A 21,939-nucleotide genomic window follows, 5' to 3' on the forward strand; every position below is an offset into this window, starting at 1 on the left:
GGAGAGTGGCTGGATGCCCTGCCCAGGAGTCGGGAGCCGGAGGGTCGGATGACGGAGAGCGGAGAGGGTCTGCCGGAGTAGGAATGGAACAGTGATTTTGGCGCTGGACTGCACTGGTAACGTTTTGCACCTGTGGCTGCACTGGACTCCAGTTTGTGACACTTTGCCCCGTGGTGTTTGGAGGTTGCGGGGGGCTTGCTGGGGCCCTTTCCTCCTTCTGGGGGTTCTTTTTTGTCCTTTCTGTAGTGAACTTTATATTGGGGCGACAGGCACACTGCAGGTTGGGGGGGCTGTTCGGGCTCACGCAGGGGTGCAGGGAGGGGGGAGTTTTGTTGGGGTTGATGGGGTGGGGTTGGGGGTTGTTTGTTTGTTTCACAAGGCGGGGTAATATTTCATGTTGTGCTACTATGATTGTGCTCCCCGGGAGAGGGATGTTTTGTGTTGGGAGGGATGGGGGGGTAGGGGGCTGAAACTTCTTTCCTGGAATGTGAATGGGCTGGGGGACAGGATAAAGCGGGGGGTAGTCCTGCAGTTCTTGAAACGTATTTCGCCTGACATTGTGTTCCTGCAGGAAACGCACCTCATAGGGAACTCTTTCCATGCCATGAACAGACGAGGGTATCGCCTTCTGGCCCATTCTGGTTTCACCTCTGGCTCGAGGGGAGTGGGCATTTTAGTCAGGACCTCTCTCCCGTTGGTGGTGGATGAGGTGCTCCACGACGACAGAGGGCGCTACACTGCGCTGGTGGGGAGGTGGGAGGGTAGGTTGATTACGCTGGTCGCGGTCTATGTGCCGCCGGGCCTGCAGACGGCCACCTATGCCGATTTGGGACGCCTGCTGCTTGGGCTTCCGGGGGGGGTGTTGGTCCTGGGAGGGGACTTTAACGCTGTGGTTTCCGGAGTTGAGGATCGATACCCCCCTAGGGACCTCCCTCGGGCCCAGAACTGGCTGGGGGGCTTTCTGGATACCCTGGGACTGATAGATTGCTGGCGGTTGAAACACCCTGGACAGGCGCAGTATACCTTCCATTCCGGGGCCCATGGTAGTCTCTCGAGGCTTGACTATATGCTAGTGCCTGCGGCCCAAGCTGGGATGATCGGGGAGGTGCGACATTTGGCACGTGGTATATCAGATCACTCCCCCCCCCCCCCTTGTTACACCTAGATATCGCCCTGGGGGCGGAGGGGAGGGTGGCGCCGATCAACCCCTGGTACCTACGAAACCCCATGATTCGTGCAGACCTGGTTAAGTCTCTGGAACACTACTTTAATGACAAAGTGGGGTCGGTGTCTTCCGCCACCTCCCTTTGGGAGGCCTTTAAGACGGTGCTCCGGGGCCAGGCCCTATCTCTCATTTCCTACACCAAAAAATGCGCTGCGCAGGAGGTTGTTCGGCTAGAAGATGAGATCACTGCGTTGGAGAGTGATTTGGAGCAAGGTGTTACGGATGATAGATTGCATGTGTTGGAACTTAAGCAGGCCGACTATAAGGCGCTGGTTACTGAATCTGCTAGGAGTATGAGCAGGGAGCAACAGGGGCATTTGTATGATATGGGTGATAAGGCCGGGAAGTTGATTGCTTGGTTGGATAAGAAGGAGAGAGCGAGTCGAGTGGTACCGGAGGTTGAGAGGGTGGACGGTGTGTGTGTGACGGACCCCGGTGATATAGTTGATTGCTTCGCGGAGTATTTTCACGGGGTATACTCTCCGGTCTCAGAGCGCTCGGAGGAAGACTCTCGACTGCTGCTTCGAGACATCGCTCTGCCTTCCCTATCTGATGAGGATAAAGTATTGATGGATGCGGCCCTGTCGCCAGATGAGATTGCTTTGGCCATTCGCTCTATTGCCTCGGGTAAGGCCATGGGTCCTAACGGACTTCCCATCGAATTATACAAGTTGCGCCCCGATGTGCTTGCGCCTTATCTCCGAGACATGTTCCTTGAGGCTAAGGCGGCGGGCTCCCTCCCCCCTGACCAACGTCTTGCTACTATTGTGGTTATCCATAAGGAGGGGAAGCCGCGGGATCGGTGTGCTTCTTACAGGCCCATCTCCTTGTTAAACGCGGAGCCCAAAACCCTCGCCAAGGTACTGGCCAATCGTCTGATCCGGGTTGTGGGCGACCTGATTCATCAGGATCAATCCGGCTTTATACCCCACCGCAATACCGCTTTGAACCTGCGGCGCTTGCATGGCGTCCTTGCTCGCGCTCCATTCATTCGTGAGCCGGCCATTTTGGTGTCCTTGGACGCTACCATGGCGTTTGATACCTTGGAATGGCCGTACATCTGGGCAGCATTGGCGAAGTTTGGTTTTGGCCCGGGTTTTATCGGTTGGGTAAAATTGCTTTATGACAATCCACTGGCACAGGTGGTGGTCAACGGACGTGTGTCGGCTCCCTTTGTTTTGGGTAGGGGCACCCGACAGGGATGTCCACTGTCGCCTCTTCTTTTTGCGCTTTGTCTGGAGCCCCTTGCGGAGTGGTTGCGGTGGGAATCCTCGATGCGTGGCCTTAGATGGACGCCTGAATACGAGGATCGGGTCTCCCTATACGCGGACGATATCCTTTTGTATCTTGCATCACCGCGCAAATCGCTCATTGTGTTGGTGGATGTTTTGAGCTCCTTTGGTCGCAATTCCGGATTGGTCATCAACTGGGCTAAGTCCTGTGTATACGTTCTTTCCGGGGAGGCCCCCCCCCTTCCGCGGGGGTGCCCTATCCAGGTTGCGCCGTCGGGATTTACGTATTTGGGAATTTTTATAACATTGGATCCGGTGGCCCGCTACGAACGGAATCTTCTCCCCCCCCCTTCAGCGCCTAAGGGCGGATGTGGCGGGTTGGCGGCGGTTGCCGCTCTCGCCCCTTGGCCGGGCAGCACTGTTCAAAATGATGTCGCTGCCACGCTTTTTGTACGCCCTGCAGAACACCATGGACCTAGTGCCGGCCCGTTATTTTCGGGAGGTGGAGTGTCTCCAGCGTCGATTGTTTTGGGATGGGCGGCCGCGGATTGCTCTTGCCAAACTAACGCTACCGTGGTATGATTGGGGGGTCGCCCTCCCTGACATTAAGCGATATTACTGGGCCTCCCAGTTGGCTGCCGTCAATCACGGGATGTATGGCCCTGCTTTGAACCCGGCTTTTGAGATGGACAAATTGCTATTGCCGGGCAGAGACTATAATCGGGCGCTATACTCGGGGTCCCTTGATGCGCGGTTGACGGGCCCGACGCGGGTCGCGGTACAGGTGTGGCATGCAGCAAATGCGGCGATGGGGTGGAGGGATCGTTTGACTCGGGCTACGCCATTGTATGCGTCCCAGCGTTTGGGTTATCTGTATACTACGAAAGGCTTTGATAAGTGGGATACGATTGGTATCAGCACGGTAGGGGATCTCTGGACGAAAGGGAAATTTAAGACGTTCGACATGCTGAAAACTGAATACCAGTTGAATGATAGGGAATACTATCGGTATGCTCAGGTCCATCATGCCTTGTGTTCCGTGTTTTCGGACGTGGCGGCTATTCCGGAGCATTCCCCGTTGGAGGACAGGATATTGGACGGTTATGTGCCGGATAGCACCATTTCGCTGATTTATAAGAAGCTTATTAATGATCGGATGGGTTTGCTGGCTTCATTGCGGGAGACATGGATTGCCGACGGCTTAGAACTGGACGACGAGGATTGGGTATCGGCGGTGGCCTCCCCGAAAGAGGTGGCTATCCCGGCCCGGTTGCGGTTCGTCCAGCTTAAAATACTCCATAGAGTGTACGTCACGGGGCCTGCTCTGATGCGTATGGGGTATTCGGTGGATGGTTTGTGTAAGCGAGGCTGTGGACTCCTGGGGAGTTTCCTCCATATCCTGTGGGAGTGTCCGGAGGTGACTCGGTTTTGGTGCAGAGTGCATGCGGTGTTAGAAGAAGTCACGCATGTTGCCTTGTTGCCGGAGGCACGAAGATGTTTGCTGAATGTCTGGGAGCCGACTGATTACAATGTGACGCAGACGCAATGGGTGACTCTGGGCTATATGGTAGCGAAGCGTGACATTGCACAATTGTGGGGCTCCCAGAGGCCACCCACGGTCTCCGAGTGGAAAGAACACATGGACTGGTGTATGTTCAGAGAGAAAACGGTGTATGTGGCGAGAGGCAAGCCTGGGAAGTGGATTAAGGTGTGGGGTCCCTGGAACTCCTATCGTGGAGGTATATGCGCCCCGCCTCAGACGCGCGAGATGGATGCCGCTCTGTCTCCCTAGCCCGCGCATTCCTGTATGCTCCTGCGACATGCGAATTTGGTTTCTTCGGCCTTGCCCCCCCCCTCTGTTTACCCGGGTTGGATTACTCCCTCGATACGAGGGGCACATGCTACTGCTATTAATTTCCTCTGCCTTGTGTGTTTGCTGTTTTTCGTTTCCTAAAAATATGAAACCTTTTTTTTATTTGTTTATGGGCTGCGGCCGACTGCGATGATTAACTCTCCAGTGACTCCCTTTTTGTTGCTTCATCGATCTGACTGTTCAGCTGTGCCTAGGGCTACACTGCATTTTTAGCGGCCGGCCTGTTGGTTGTAGGCCCATACTTGTATTTCTCTGAAATTGTAATAAAGGTTTTAATAAAAAAAAAAAAAAAAAACAATACCTACTGTCATGCTGTATAATAATTTGGAATTTTGTATTCACATTGTTTAATGTGTATCTATAAGAAATTTAAAACTATTGTTCATTCACATTGTATATTCATCACATTATTGATGCTAACAGTTTGTTTTCTTTGTGGGTTTGAAAGCTCATGAATTAAATGAGTTGAATCCAGTACAACAATTGCTTATACCACGGTTTACTTTATTTATTAATAACAATCACAGGTTTAGTGGATTACACACAGAGGCACATTTAGCTGTGCAATCGGTATACAGTTGCTTTGGCACCTGTTTTCTTCATGTGCCTTGGTATAAAGCCAGATTGATCTGGGTGTATTATTAGGGACATGATCGGGAAGAGCCGGTTCCATGAGCGGGAAGAGCCGGTTCGCTAGTAGTTTTGCATATATTTTATTGTCTGCGTTTATTAATGAGAGGGGGCGGTACGAGTCCCAACACTTGCGTGCCTTGTCAGGCTTTAATATAAGTGTGATAAGTTCCATCGCAGAGAGAGGGGTAGATGGCCTATGGTGACTGATTCACTGTACATTTCCACAAGGTGGGGGATCAGGATAGAAGCATATTCTTTTAGAATGCAGGAGTAAGGCCATCCATCCCCGGCGCTTTATCACTAGGGAGGCCAGCGATAACTTGTGTGATTTCTTCCATTGTGAGTGGGACATATAGGTATTCACGGTGTGCAGGGTCAAGCCATAGGAGCTCAAAGGAATCAAAATATTGTTGTAGAGTGTCAGGGGCATATTCTGTCCTGGCCGTATATAATTGAGAGTAAGAGGAGGTAATTGTCGCTATTATCTCACCAGGGGACATGATCCTGCCACCAACATTGTCTAGCAGTTCTGTCACATATGAGGATGCGTGGGACTTTCTTAGTAATCTTGCCAGCGTTCTACCAGGGCGATCCCCCCTCACCATATTGGCGGGCACGTGCCTTCCCGGCCAAGATAGCTCACTTCCCGTTCGGCTTCAGTGTGGTACTCGGAAAGCTTTGCCCTAATATCCGCTAGTGTGGCAGGGGCAGGGTTTGCGCTCTACATCTGGTCAAGTGTTTTGATTTAGGCTTCTAGTTGCTCCAGGGTACCTCGAAAGACCCGGAGCACCCCAGATTGTGTAGCGATGCACACCCCCCGAATGACTACCTTAAAGGTTTTCCACAGAGTTGAGGGAGATTCCACCGAATCTGTATTTATTTCAAAGAACTCAATTGTAGCACTGCGCAGCTCTTCCTTAAATGCAGTGCCTCGTAATGTGAAGGGGGGTAGGTGCCATAAGAACATTTGCTGCGAAGTTTGTGGAATCTGTAGGGTTAGGCATATGGGGGAAGGATCAGATAGGGTGCGCGCCATATGCTCAACAGAAGAGGTCCAGCTCGCCATATCTCTAGTTACCAGCCATAGGTCAATACGGGACCAGGAGCTGTGTGTGGTGGAGATGCAGGTGCCATCGCAACTGTGGGGGGTGTGTTTGGCGCCAGACGTCTATTAGGGTATTATCCTATATTATGGAATGCAAAGTTGCAGTGGCCTGCGGGTGTTGCAGACTCGTGCCTGAGCGGTCTATTGTGTTTTGTGGCGCAATGTTAAAAGTCGCCACCCCATACCATTGGGCAGGGGTCAAAGGATGAGAGTAACCTCCATATATGGAGGTAAAAGTCTGTGTCGTCTGAAATCGGGCCATAAATGGCACCATAATTAGTGGTTGTGAATAAAGTGTCCCTGACAATATAACGTATCTGCCTGATGTGTCTATGTATGCTTGTGTATTGCACCAGGGGAGATCTTTTTTAAGCAATATAGTGACGCCTCTTACGTAATTAAAGTAAACCGAAGAATAAGAGTCGCCCCAGCAGTGAGCGCATAGTCTAGTCGTGTTAGTGGTGGAGAGGTGCGTCTCTTGTAGGAAGCATACCTCGATTTTTTTTTTGCCTAGCCAGGTAGGTATGTATGAGTCGTGATTTTCGATGGTCATTCATGCCTCTTAACATTCCAGGTTAAAAACGTCACCTCAGCCATTTATAGAGCCTAGGGGATGTGTGGTGTCACGTACTCCTATGCTGGGATTAAGGCTGGTAGGAATTGTGCCAGTAGGTGTCGTGAGCGGTCATTTGATGCAATAAGTAACCTGCGCAAGATCATACATATATCAAAACTTAACAAAACCCAAGGATACGGTTCTGGTTCCCGGCATCCTTTTTGAACTGCCCATGCCCTCCCCCTCCGACTCCAACCCCCCTATCAGGTTGAGACTCGAGCCTCCCCCCACCCAAAATACCCCAATTTGGGAATTATCCCATAGAGGTGCGTGGGCTCAGCTGGACTTTTCCCCCGCCACAAGGCCAGGGTGGCCGAGCGGAGTTGTTCTCAATTGGAAGTAATGTATGTAGACTTGGTTATTTATGGCCAGTTAGGAGTAGGAGGAAAGTTTATGTTTAAGGCACAGGTGTGCCCACGTTGAGTGATGCAGTCCATAGCAATCGAGGCTCTGCAGCATGATGACTGGCCCATTGCAAGATGGTTAATCATTGTAGATGGTGCTGCCGTCCTCGGATTCGATGGGTGGGCCTTGTGAGTGAGACTTGTACAGTTGTTTAGCATATGACAGAGCTGCTTTGGAGTCTGTGAAGTAGCGAGGTTTTCCATCAGTGTCTATCCGCAGTTTGGCTGGGTACATGAGGGCATACAAAATGTTCAACTGCTGAAGCAGCCGTTTGGCAGGTAGAAAGGCCCCGAATTGCTGCCTGGATGGCCAGGGTGAAGTCGGGATAAAATGAGAGGGTGCTTCCTTGGTGTCTGACTTCACCCATTTCTCTGGCTTTCCGCAGAATAGTATCGCAGTCATGATAATTTAGAATGCGTGCTATAATTGGCAGCGCCGGGGCCCCTGGGGGGGCCCGGGCCGTGGGATCGGTGTGCTCTCTCAACAATGAAGAGCCCAGACAAGGCAGTCCCAAAATGTTTGCACTGCAATGACTCCAGGTAGTCTTCTATTTTGCATATTGCTGTGGATTTGGGGATCCCAGTAATGCAGAGATTATTCCTGCGGGAGCGGGATTCAAGATCTTTGTTTTTTGCACGGATGAGCTCCAGGACTTTGCCCATCTTTAGTAGGCGTTGTCGGTGCTGCGACCCAATGTCATCCGCGTCAGACACTCTAGCTTCCAGGTGGGTTATCCGATTGTCGTGCGCGTCCACACGTTGTTTGACTTGGTGCAGGCGGGATGCTAGGTGATCGATTTTGGAGTCAATTGTTTTCAAACTGGATTTGACTTTAAGGAGCAATAATCGTATGTCCTCATCCTGCACCTCGGGTGAATCGGTTTGCATGGCTTACTCTCCTGCTTCTGGAGGTAGATCTCTGCACCTGCTGGTTCGGCGGCCCTCAAAGGTCAGCTTGGGTTGTTTGGCGTCGGTTTTCCCCATTGCCACTATGACTGAGGCACTGGGATTGAGAGAACTGTTATGGATTGCACGCGGTGTGGTGCAGATGCGATGTTGTGGTCCCTGGATTGGTCCACCTGCGGTAACCCGCGTGCTTGCCCACTGTGAGCCGCCAGACGCGTACTGGGTGGCAGCTCGGGCCGCCAACGAAAGACTCCCTCGCAGTGCCCACAAATGTGAAACTATTAGTCTCTGGAGGGTGCACTCTTGTGGGCTCGTCTCACGGAGTACTCAGCGGGTAGGCAGTTGTTGGAATTGCAGGGGGTAAGGCCGTTTACATCAGGGTAGCTTTGGGATATATCTTGTGCCTGAATTCACAGTGCAGCCAGATAACTGTGCAGTTCTTCTCCTCAGTCCCCAGCAGGGTTGTTTGAAAATATTGTGCTGGCCGCGTGCCCAGTGTAGTCGCGGTTCTTCCCGTAGAGCAGTGGTGTCTGTTATGCGGGCAGCTTAAGGCTTGAGCTGTTACCAAGGGGTTCAGCTGCCCCCTCAGATGGTCTCTGCTACCTGGGCTGTAGGCGCCTGCGAGGAGCGATGGGCCTGGTGTGCTGGTACGGCCTAGTCAGGCCCGGCACGGTCGTCCTTGGAGGCCTCTCTGATGCGCCCGTATGCCCGCAGCACCGTCACCACAGCGCGCTTCCTTAGCAACGAGCCTTTAAGACGAGCATTCGCATTGTTTTTTAGGCCTAGCCAGCCTATGCAATCTGTTTATCAGGGACACGGAGCTTAGCCATTCTAAAGCACAGTCACTTAGCCATCACCGCGTGGTAGTCCACCGCCCCCTCGCCCCGGCACCTTACTTGTGATGATGCTTGCAGGCCATGGCAGTGAGTCTCATTAGGCCAACATAGCCGGCCTCGGTGCGCATGTTAGATTCCCGCGGCATCCGGACCAGTCACCCCACGGTAGCGGGCCTCCACACAGTGCACATGATTGTCGCAGGGGAGCGGCGCTGCCACAGGCACGCCCCGAGGGGTTTCAGCTGTTGGCGAACGACGAGTTGCGTCTCTCGCAGGCCATGATTTCCCACGCGGGTTCGATGCATTCCCGATCTGGCCGAAGAGTTATGGCGTTCTCGTCTTCTTGGGCGCTCCAGCCCCCGCAAACCGGCTGCACAGCTGTTAGAGGGATTCAGCAGTGCATGCCCGCTGATTATGCTTGTGCATAAAGGTGATACTTCTTGGATTTTGGCAGATTATTCGCTCGGCCGGCAGAGCTCACTCACAGGGCAGCCATCTTGCCGCCGGAGAGACCATGCCAGTTCTTGTAACTACTAAGCATTTAGCAAGGGGCACTGCTGTACATATCTACCCACTCTGCGTGACTTGTTCTCCTCACTCAGCTACAAATTATCAAATATAGTGTAGTGTTTAAGTTCTTGTAACTACTAAGCATGTAGCTAACAGCACTACTGTACATCACTACCCACTCTGTTTGACTTGCTGTCTTCACTTAGCCAAGACCATTATGTTCTTCCTAAATCTCCCACAACCACATTTCGTTATTCTCCCAAATTTCCACAGCTGAATCCTGGTGTAGTGCATTAGGTGGAACATTTCATTTGAACTAAGTGGAAACTAGATCTTGCTGTTAACTCTGGTGCTGATGCAAATGCTTCCTTTCATTACCCATTCTCTATTGGACATGTGTCTTTCTCCGATCTGTTTTGAAGCCTTGCATGTTTATTTTGTCTTTTTGGGCCATTCTAGCCTTCCCCCACTAGTGGTGACACTTCCAGCATTTCCATCTCTTCCTTAATGAAAGAAGTAACCGGAAGCTTGAGCTGCTAGTATTGAGTTTTCTGGGTGTTTTTGTAAAATTGCAAATACTCAGGCAAACAATATTGCAGTACCCTGTAGTAAACAAACATGGAAATATACATGCTCAGACCAAACAACACAATACTCTGCACTCCATAGCTCTGCTTGCCCATTCATTTAATATAAAAACTTCAACAGGAGTTGAGGGTACAATGGTAGATCACACATACATACAGTGACAATGAATCATACGTGTGTAAATCAGCGTATAGAAAATGTTACATAAGTCAGAGGGGACTACAAGGTGTAGGATTCACATATCATCCATACTGGTAGGCATTTTTTAAGAGTGCTTGGTCTGGAGAAGCACAAACTTAGGATTCAGAACAGTGCTTAGGGTTGGATTTACTAATAAGAATTTACTTCTATGCAAAAACCCTTTTTGGCAACATTAGGATAATGAAATACTGGGAAAAAACATAACTTTCTAACCTCCACTACTAAGTTTGCATCCTGCTTTTTGATGTCAGTTCACAGCTCACTGTGCTAGAGTGAGATGAAAGGGCAGGGAGTATTTGTTAGTGGAATAAAGTGACATGAGGTGTTTTTTAAAACTGCAAGCCGTGGTATTAGATGCAAAGTATTTAATGGCACTGGCTGCAGGCTTTTGGACATAGCTTTGGCATGGCATTCATTCTTTTACAAATACTCTTTACCAATCTCATGTTCTACCCTTCTCCTCACTCAATATTTCCTGACTTCATCTTTTGCTTGGCCTTTTCCTTCTCTCCTTTCTCAATCTCTCACTCCCTCCATGTGCTTATCCAGAATGTTTTCTATCCTCTTTTCCTCTCTTCTCTCCCTCAATTCTTTCTCAATCTTTCCTCTCTGCTTGTCTCTACTCCCCACGCAGCCTGTCATTTCCTTTTATCTTTCCCTCTGTTGCCTATTCGCCTCTGCTTTCACCTCTACTTTTGCTCCAAAATATTAAGTAAATTAGTTTTTTACTGCCACATTGCATTTTACTAGTTTCTTGTCATATTTCTTTAAATGTAAAGTTATTTTAGTTCTTAGTTTTAATGAAGTTCCATGACTCTTGAGTTGTGCACAACACCCTCACCATTCCATAAGTGGAAGGAATTTCACAAGAATTGAAAACTCAACCTGTACCTGGTATATCAATGCAGTTTTTAAACTCAGGAAAGATGGCACTAGGTACCTGCAGCTTTTATAGCAGACTTTTGTAACTAAAACCCATGTCCCCCACCAAAGACTTGCCAAGAGGCTTAGAGCTGGTGGAGGTGCACCACATGCTGTTCTTCCTCAGCCGACCCAGAATCTGTGGCTTGGTCAGTCATACTCACCTAAGCTGCAACCGTTTTTTGAGTTGTGCGCCAGAAGTAAAGTCAGGCCAGGTCCGTATACCTACTTTTCCATTTCTGAATGGCCTTGGGTGTGCCAGGGTCTTTCTTGGGTGGGCCAGTGGGTGGGCCTGGCCCACCTGGCCAACCCTCTAGAACCGGGCCTGCTACTTTCACACTGTTGCATCGCTCACCGTGCACTCACATGGGCACTCCTGCAACCCACAGAGCGAAGACGGTTAATGTGCCTGCTACAAACAACGTGTACCATGCAGATCACAGAACTGAGTGTGAGTAAACTATGAGTAGTGCTATAAAAAAATGAAATGTTGTCAGAAGGGTGCTATAGAGAGGTTAGGTGCATTGTTGGTGAGTGGTAGTAAGGGAGTTCATGGAGAAGGAGGAAGTGGGGGAGGGGTGCCAAAAAAAGACTGTTGCACCATATGCGACTAGTGCTAGGGCCAGCACTGGCTGGGAATGTTAGCCCAACCCTCCCCACCCCCCTCCGTCCCCTCCCTGAAGTTCGGGTTTAGTTGTGCCCATGAGCCTTATCATTCCATGTTTGCTTAACCTTTTGATGTTGTGTATTTCATGTATCCATCCACCTGTGTGATTTTTCCTTCACTTGGAGATGGTTCTTGTCTTAGCGTTGTTTTAAAACCCAAGAACTGTTGACCACATAGGATTAAGGATAAATGTGTTACTTGTAAATAAACTCTGCTTTTGACCTCCTTTTCAGGTAATATTGCCCTGGTGACAGAGGAGACATGAGGTCCTCAGCGTCGAGGCTGTCCAGCTTCTCTTCAAGAGACTCCCTGTGGAATCGGTAAGAAAGCGCATGGCAGATGTTTACCGTCACAACCAAACGTGTCATATCCTGCTTTCATTCCAAAATGATCATTACTCATTGCTGTTCCTTGATGCGCAGTATATAGTGCCCCTGCAATAATTTTTATAAATATCCTGTCTTCCTTTTAACAAATCTCTTCATTTTGAAGCCAGGGTATTTTGTAACTTAAGCCTACTCAGTAAAAGCCCTTTCGGAGGAAGGTCCCCGGCAGCGATCGATACTGTAGGTTGACGCTGTTATCGGCTATACATGCTAAAAGCAAAGACTGTAATATTTATAAAGTAATTTGCATTTCTTCGTGCTGCGCAGGCACAGGGCTCGGCCCGGCTACTAAGCAGAAGCGTGCCCTCGGGAGACGCAACGTCTTGTGCGTAACGTGCGTCGTCGTTCTGTATAAAAGACCGGCGTTTACCTCAGTAATTGAACACACACGTCGTAAGAATGCACTACTGTTAAGACTTGATTCCTGCTGAAGGAAAGCGCGATTTCTCTGTGCTCACTTTGTTTTGCTTATGTGGTTTCTAAACACCTCTCACATCTAATGATAGTTTGCAGAGTGTGTCAGCTTACCCACTGTTATTACCGTGGCGCAGCAAACGGTACTTATGCTCGTTGGATGACAACAAGGAAACTATGAAAATCTCATCTATCTCGTAAAACGATGTCAAGTTGTACATTCCACTCAGTTGCTATGCAGATATTTCTTAAAAGATCCACTTCCCACTTTAGAGTATATTTGCTTTTCTCTCAGACTTTTGTAACTGCACCACCACTGATTTTTTACTTTTTAAGCTGCTTCCTTTTTTGTAAAGGAGCCGAATGCTGTGTTATTGGCCAGGTGCAGCAACGCTACCACAGTTCGTATTATGATTCTCGATCATAGCGACAGTATATATCTTGTTAACTGCTAATATGCTAAGCATTTGTACTTTTATTTCTAGAGGGCTGGCTGTTGAAGTCAAAAGATCATGCTCCACAACAATCAGGTCGTTCTTAGGGTTTAATACAGTTTATTAAAGACAATAGAAAAAGGTCTCTAGCAGGACATGCAAAACACTACCATGCACTCCCAAACTGTTAAATGTTCAGGTGTCAAATAAGGTTTACCTGACGACAGAAAACATATTGTCTTTCCGCCAATGAGTTACTATATTGTTAACGAATAGGCCCTGAAGAAGCATCAATTTATAAAAAAAAAAAAAAAAGATTTCAGCAAAACGTGTGTTGGCCCATGTGTGTCTAGACACCTTTTCTATTTCCTTTAATAAACTACAAAGCACTAAACCATAGGAAGAGAATGATGTGTATGGAGTATGACCGTTTGACATCAACAACCAGTCCTCCAAAAATTAAAATGTATAGTGTCAGAGGGTGTGACACTATTTGCTTGAGGTCTCATTTGGACCAGATAAAGCCTTTCACCTCATCTTTTTTTATGGACTTTTGTACTTTTAATGTATACAGTCTGGCACATTATTTCCTGCATCTAAAGCAGATCTCTGTATGAAAATGATTGAAACAAATTTGTTTACAGCTGTACAACCTGTAAATAGGAACAGCTGCCAAAACATATATGTGGTTATGCTGTTGTATACATTGCAATGCAAAAATGTACTGATTAGCATATTGTAAACACTTACACGCATTAGCTGGACATACGCTGTGCAATATTAGGTTGAGAAGTACTATGGTAGTTACCCACCACCAGTGGCGGCTGGTGACTTTTGAAAGTGGTGCGGCGTAAAATGATTGCCATACTGCACCGTAGCGAGCGAGCGTAGCCAGCGAGCCTGAACAACCTAAGGGGGGCTTGAGGTAGTTCTCTCCCAAGAAAATTTTGAAAAACGAGTGGACAAATGGTGCATTTTCAAGCAAATTTGAGAAAGCAGGAATGTTAAAAAAGCAATTGTGAAAGTGCAGTTATTACATTAATAAAGAGAATGTCATATAACATAGGCAGCTGCTTATTCAGTATAACCACAGAGCTTCTTAACAGACTTCGAGATACAATACATTTCTGAGTACCTAACAGATGTTTTTTATTAAACAAACAAGTAAACAGGTTGCAAAGTAGCAGCATTCAAATTATTGTTCACTTTTTATAGATAAAATCAGCACGTCTGTCTTTAAGAGCAGCAAACTTTTCAATAACTTGAAGGTTAAAGTCTGGTATTCTGTTAACAAGATCTCTCTCTATTGAGAGCATTGCTAATGCATTCAGTCTTTCCTGAATCATGGTGTTCCTCAGGAATGTCTTAATTCGGTTTAAAGTTGAAAAACATCGTTCCGCCTCTGCTGTTGTCATTGGCGTGGTAATGACTATTTTTAGTAAAGCCACTGTCTCCGTAAGTGACTTTTCCATGTTTAGGGTCTTAATTAAAGCAAGCAAAGAAATTGCACCAGTGGCCTGACGATATGCCTGCATGCTGTACAGTACAGTTAATTCAGTTCTCAGATCCTCTTTGTTGAGCATAGGGTAAGCTTCCGCAGCCTTATTCAGTGCTTGCTCAGGGAAGGCATTATCATATTTTGCAAACATATCACTCTGCAGTAATATGGCAGTCACCAAATGGTTTGAGAAAGAAAAACGTTCCTTTGCCTGCAGAATGATAGTGTCACATGTCTCTTTAGCAATTCGTACTAGACTGCGGATGTTTTTTCTGCGGTTGGAGAAGGTAGAATCATTTGGCAGTCTGCTATCTAAATCGTCAACCCTTTCTCTGACTTTGTTAATGCTGGTGACAAAGTCAGTGGTAGCACTTTCCACAGAGACAGTATCTGTTTCATGTTTTTGTAACCTCTCATATAGTGCGGCAACATGAGGCATTATGTCAAAAAACAAAAACAGGAAAAACTGGAACTCCCTGTCCTGCAGTGTTCTAGCAAAGCCACGGGCCTCATTCTGATTTTTGAAGTCAAAGTCTTCATTGGCTTCTATGGCGTCGAAACAGTTCTCAAAGTCAACCCTATATTGGTATATTAGGCTAACTGTATGTATGTGAAAATTCCAATGAGTTGTGCCTCCCTTTGGAATCCTTCTGTTGACAATCGTATTAAGTACCTCCGTTCTTTTGGGGTAACGTGTGAAGAATGCTGCCATTCCTCCTATATCCATAAAGAATATCTTTGCCTCAGAGATCTTTCCTACTGCTTGTTGCATAATCAGATTAAGTTGGTGGGCATAACAGTGCACATAATGGGCATTAGGGTACACATCTCTTATTTTTTTTTGTACTCCACCGGTGGTTCCACTCATTACTGCAGCACCATCATAGCTTTGTGCAATCAGTTTTTGTTTTTGAGGCTGCTCTGGAAAAATCAAGTTTATTTGTTGTAGAATAGCTGAAGAAATGCTTTCTGCACTAGAGTCTTTTAAATGTGTGAAACCATAGAACCTCTCCTCAACTCTGCTGTCATTGTCAAGGTACCGAAAGATCAGTACACACTTGTGTTTTAGTGGCCACATCAGTGGTGTCATCAGCCTGAATAGCCACAAAGTCGGTGTTTTTCAACTCTTGTACGATATTGCTTTTTACTATCTCTAGCATGCACTCAAGCAGTTCATTTTGTATTATTTTAGAGGTGCCCTTGAAGACTGTAGCACTTGCTAGATGTGCTTCCATTTCACGGTCTATACTTGCTATTAAATCCACAAGGCCTCTGAATATACCAGGATTTGCGGAACTTTGAGATTCATCATGCCCTCGTAATGCCAGTTCAAAAGCACCACAGAAACGAATGCAATCAATGATTTTTGATAGGATGTGTCTATTCCTATCAACTGCTTCATTGTGTTTCTTTATTGTTTTGCGGTACGCGTCACTTATGTGGGCTTCAATTGGTGTGTCTCCCAACATTCCCAGTCTCGTCAGGTTTTCCATATGTATTTTTGTGTGTGCATGCTTCTTTATTTTATCTGACAAATGCTTCAAGTCCTTTACTCCTTTTTTTGTCCAAGGAATTTCACCACCAAAAAGCAAGCAGGGGAAGCAGAACAGAGAATTTGTTGAAGTACACCCTGTAAGCCAATCAACTTTTGTGTACCAGGTGCTTGAGAAAGAACATGTGTAAATCTTGCCTCTGTCTAAGGAACTTTGCTGTAGGTTTAGGTCTGGCCGGTGAGGTCCTAATTGTTTTACAATTAGTTTCTCTTCACGTTTCAGTCCAATGAACGGCTTTGCAAGTAGTTGCTCTACTGTATTCATGGTGTTACCAATATCAAAGTTACCTGTCAATAATCAAAGTACAACGTTTGAGGTTTGGTGCATGTACACGCCACCCACCATGTAGACAACTTACATAGTCTTTAAGTACTAGAATTTAAAATATAGCAGCGGTTTCCTTACCTTAAACGCTGGGGTTTTTGACTGTGTTGTAGAGGCGCAAGAGCAGCAAAGGAGGTTGGTGCCTTTTCTTCTTTGCCTTATTTGCCCAAAAATTAGATAAAGTTAGTCAGTCTGAGGCATTACCAGATGCTGAAAAGCAAATATAACAACAATTAGTTGTGTCAACAAAACACATAGACTGTTAATCGTAAAGAACACCAGGCCACGGATCATTCATAAAACAGATTCATCCTGTGACTTAAGTTCAGAGTCAAGTTGTGCAGACGTTCTACTAGAAAAGTCTGTTCTACCCATTGCCCAAAAATATGCTGTTGTGGGTGTAATTTATTCTTTATTCTAATGCCCTTTTTAAAAAAAATAAAGCAACCTTTTCCTTTTTTATCTTTTTAAATGCAGCCCATTTTCCTTAAAGGAAAATGGGATGCGTTCAAAAAAGAAAATGAGGACATATGTACTCCCTTCCTTGAGTGTGTGGATTTTCTGTGCAAAGACAAAAAGGCTGGCATATGTGGACTATTTCAGGGCACAAAGCATGAGACGTATGCGATGAAATATAATCTTTACTCCATTAATCCCATATTTTCAGCATCCATTTTAGGACACCCTCATTCCTCACTCCTCACCCTTATCACCATCCCTCATCCCTCATTTATTTAGAGGTCATGTCAAAGAAAAGAAACGCTGCATTAGTTTTAACACCTTGATGTTAGGTATGGTTTTGTGAATGCCAATAAGGAAAGTGCTACCAGTGGAAGGGGGGTGTCCCAAAGTACGGGGTGTCCATTTCAGCTCAGAAGTCCCGATAATTTGCACTTACGAACATGTAATTAAGAGAAGTACTCTATTTTTAGCACAAGATTACACCAGAGCACCTTCAGCACGTGTATACTCCTCCTGGCTCGCGAGGCCACACCAGTTTTATCTGCGAGACTGACAGTGTCCCTCCCTAGTGATCTTGAGGAGGTTAGTCACCCTAGACGTTTAGACAAGACATGCCATGAGGTTCGAAGAACACCAGGGCCCAGGGGACAGTTTAGCTCAAACAGCAGAGGGGGGGGGGAGGGGGCGCTACTTATGAGAATGGCCACCGCCAGAGGGCAAGGTTACTTAAATTCCAAGTGCTGCAGTAAAAAACACAGACTTCAAACGTTATTTTAATGTTTTCTGCACCTTTTGACGGTATTTCATTTTCACTTTAATGAATCAATGAATATAAACTAGTGCATCCATGCTGCTGAGAGCGTCGAGGGGCCACGCGCTTATACATACAATGAACATGAGCTGGTAAAAAAGCGCACCTGTCACATCAGCCCGGCCTTAAAGCAGTCTGCACATCGCCTGGCTCTACCTTGAGCAGGTTTGAACTCCAACAAATCTAATGGCTGTTCATTTTTGTGGCGGTGAAATTGTTAGAAGTTAACAATTAATACCTGCCAAGATTAATATTGTGAATTCATAGCAGCGTACATGAATTGTTATTTTGGGTCATAAACATGCCTGCCTTTGTGAATAGGGCGCATTCGCAGCACAGAACAACGCCGTTGGCGAAGGAACGTTTGGGAGATCTCAACGGATCAGACGTAGGAAGATATCTACGCCTGGGGGCACTTTTAAATGCACACATCGGGAGTGGCAACTTGAGTCGATGATAGAAAGACCTTTGAGAACAGTCAGTTTGTGAGGGGAAATCCCCGATTAATGAGTCAAAGAGTCTTACCAGCATAATGCTTACGAAGGCACTAAGTCCAGCGTTTTAATGCTGTTTCCTGTCAAAGCGATTCTGATTGGACAAACCCCTTTGGCTGGAATTTCCACCTTAGGACGCAATCCACAAACCCCAGCCCTTTCCTTTGCTGTATTCCGTGATCCTCCAAAAAGTAGAGTTTGGAAATGTAGGACGTATTTTTTCTACGTTTGTGACAACTTATTTTCACATGACGCTTACAACATAGCACTTACTACCACACGCTGCCATTTCTTAGTACTGACATTCGGTCACCCACGTAGAGCAAGGAAGAGGCCCGTGCCCTCAATTCCGTTGTGACAGTTATCAGACCCCACTGATGGAAACTTAGTGCCACAAAAACTCGGCCAAGACCGTAACTTCGGAGGGATTAGGGAATGAGGGTATAGTCATCCCACATAGGAGAAGGGGGTGGTAAATGGAATGTCCCCAAACACCAAAATAATGATGATAACTTTGTTAGTATTGATACAGCGGGGGGGGGCTACTTATGAGGTTGCTAACTGGGGTAGGGTCGTTTAGCACTGGGGCACCCAGTGTTGACAGTGGCACTGTGGTCGGTCGAGTGTCTGAGGGTTCGAGTCGACCCATGACAATGACCTTCCAACTCCCATCCTGTGCCCCTAGCCCCCCCCCCTCCTCCTTTCGCAGCCCCTTCTCCATTTGGCGCCACCGGCCTTTAAGATTCCTCACAGTCGCTAGTCGTATTATATGGCGTCGCCGGCCTCATGGAGACTGCAAACACGCCACGCCAGCCTGTGTCCTCCCCGTCCAGGGTCGGACTGGAAGGGCCTATTTATTGCATCTCTCTCACCCCGCCCCCACAAGGCCTAGTATAGTGGCCTACAATTCTAAGTGCGTGCGCCTCAACCTGCCATGAAAACCGGTCTGGGAGCAATGATTTCTAACTGAAAGACTTTAGAGTAGACGTAACAAAAACTACCTGCTGCTAAGCACACTGAGTTCAAGTGAGTTGACTCTTTCTTTGACAGCCAGTGACAGATGAGGAGTTTGCTCGATTTGATTCGATCTCGAGTGACGGGTCGAGTTCTCTACACATGCTCCTCCCATGGTGTGACTGTAGGGTGACTGGCAGTGGCCGGCCCCAATATGCCCAGCAACGGCACAATGACCAATCACTGCATGGCTTAAGAATAAGTCATACAGTGATTGGGCATTGCTATGTTGGAACGGGCGGGCCCTCCCACCCCCGCGGTGCCAAGTCGTCACGACATGCAGTCAATCATGATGCCTGCCTCTGCTGCTCACAGACGACTAGACTGGCAACCGACTACATGATCACTATGAGCAGCCAGCCAGCCCTGGCGCTGCTCTCTTACAAAGAGAGGCTCTCTCTGTAACAGAGCAGTGCCAGGATTGGGGTGAGCAGGCAAACTCCCTGCTCATTTCCTAACCACTGGGGTCTGTGGTTTGAGGCAAGCCCCCAGTCACCTTGTGCTTGCTTTACAAAGGGCACTCTACGCATGTTGGATTCCTAACTGCCGGCCAAACCCAACATGCGCAGTGTGCTCTGTTCATCTGTCAAGCAGCGAGTTCAACGTAATAACGTTACTTGCAGCGCTGCTTAACTATGGTGATATGATGCCGGCAGCGGAAAGCTGCTTGTTGACGTTGATGCCCATGACGGGTGAGTGACTCACGCAGCCGCGCGACGGAGCTCGCCGCTTTAAATTATTAATACACTTTCAACATGAAAGTTGAAAATTGTATTAATAGTTTAAAGCGCTGCGCTCTTGAAATGCCCAAAAATTCATAGTGGGGCAACGCCCCACCGCCCCAATGGTAAAACCGCCACTGCCCACCACTATGTAAACTATAAAACAAACCCACTCATTGGAGGATGTCATCAGTGATGTCATCAATAATATCATAGAACATGTCATGAGTGATGTCATAAGCAGTGCATGGCGGGGCGCAAGTTATAGTTAGTGCTGCTATCTATAACTGGTGAATGTCTTTGTTTTTTTTAGTTCAAAACATTAATGTTGTCACTGAAAAATTCACCAAACAAGAACATTACTTTAACCTTTGTTTTTTCTGTGAATTTCTAAGTTAAAAAAAAATCCTTTTTATCTCACTTAACTATACATTACTTTCAATGAATTTCTAGTTTTTTTTTTACCATAAATGAATGCTTTATTACCATATGTAAATGGACATGGTCAAAGGTTGTGCACAGTGGAGGGAGGCCAGCAGCCAACTCTTCCCCATATAGTCAACCCAATATTGTGCATGGCCTTCAGCCATGCACAGTGAGGAATTGGGCATAGGGCTTGGCCCGGGGACCCCTGCTATCTGTGCCTGGTGCAACTTTCATGGGGCGGGGGTCACTTGTCTCCCCTCCCGGGCTGATTTCAGCCATTGGGGACCCCATTCATCTGTGATATTTATCGGGTGGAGGGCACGCTGCCCCTTCCCGTGCCGATTTAAACCCGATTTCCCGGGGCCTGGCACTATGTTTATGGGGCGAGGGCACAGCCCCCCCTCCACCCCCCCAAATTTCAGTCCCAAGGGGACCCCATTCCCCAGGGTCTGATGCAATTTTGAAGGAGGAGGGGGTTTGCGGCTCCCCTCCCCAGGCTGATTTTAGCCCGGGCCATTAATGGCTCAGGGGACGGGGGCATGCGGCACCTCTCCACCATAAAAATTAATGTTGGCCCCATTGGTGGTCTTCCCTGGGCCTCTTGAGGCAAGGGGACAGGAGCTGCACAGCCTCCTTCCCCTTGCTTAACAAGATAGGCCCCACGGGTTGATCACTGCATTTCGTGACTTATTTTTCTCTTTTGGTCCTAGAGCTGGGTTTCCTCAATTAGGCTTAGGGTGTCAGGGTATCCTTAGCCTGCCCCCATATATCTTTTTTTTCACAACTTACGGACAGGGGACCTGGGGCCATATGTATCAAGCCTTTTTTTTTTTTTAACAACACATTTTATTTGGTCTTTTTTCAATGAATCGGGCCGAAGCCCCACATTGGCATAAACGAATAAGTGGACAATATGTAGAGCCAAATCTATTACCACTATAATAATCAACACCTGCAGAACATACAGGGAAACAAAGATAAAAAACAGTTTGCAGGCAGCGGTCAAATCATCCAATACAGTACATGATGCAGCATGTTCCCTAGAGTCATCCCAAAGAAATAATAACGTAATCAGACCCAATGGTTGGAGGCGTTGCAGGAGTATCAAGCCTTTTTCCCGTTTGCAAACAGGCAGATTCTCAGAATCTGCCCGTTTGCGAATGGGAAAAAGCCTTTTGGGATGCATCATCCTAAAAGGCCATTGCAAAATAGAGAATCGCAAAATTTGCGATTCTTTATTTTGGGAATGCAATTAAGGAATTGCAAATTGCGATTCCTTAAAATACAATTCTGGAAGCACCTGAAATTTGCTATTTGGCCTTAAGGAATTGCAAATTACCACCAACTTCAAGTTGGTGGTAATTTGCGAACTTCTTTAAAAAAGCACTTTTTTGTTTTTTTTTAAAGTGCCATATGTAGCACATACATGCCCTTAGGGAATGTATGTGTGCAAAATGTGCACACATGCATATTTCAGGGGGGTGCAACAGGGTGTCCTTTTGGCACCCTTGCAACCTTGAAATTGCATTCTCAATTTGCGATTCTCTAATTGGTAATCGCAAATTGAGAATGTCTTCCCATTAATTCCTATGGGCCTCCTAGCCCATAGGAATGAATGGGAAGGTATTCCTTATTTGCGAATCTCAATTTGCGATTCGCAAATAAGGAATATGTAGGATTCGCA

General features: G+C 47.2%; 1 protein-coding gene across 2 annotated transcripts in view; it reads left to right on the forward strand.

Annotated features, from left to right (window-relative positions):
• Positions 1–21,939, forward strand: part of ASAP1 (ArfGAP with SH3 domain, ankyrin repeat and PH domain 1) — a 1,875,051-nt gene that overhangs the window by 111,332 nt on the left and 1,741,780 nt on the right. For both annotated transcript variants that reach the window (XM_085604920.1, XM_085604922.1), the window contains exon 2: positions 11,951–12,037. In XM_085604920.1, the coding sequence (XP_085461046.1) occupies positions 11,979–12,037 (59 nt within the window). In that variant the 5' untranslated portion in view covers positions 11,951–11,978. The remainder of the gene's footprint in view (positions 1–11,950; positions 12,038–21,939) is intronic.

Source organism: Triturus cristatus, chromosome 5_1, assembly GCF_964204655.1.
Source record: "Triturus cristatus chromosome 5_1, aTriCri1.1, whole genome shotgun sequence".
Taxonomy (NCBI): domain Eukaryota; kingdom Metazoa; phylum Chordata; class Amphibia; order Caudata; family Salamandridae; genus Triturus; species Triturus cristatus.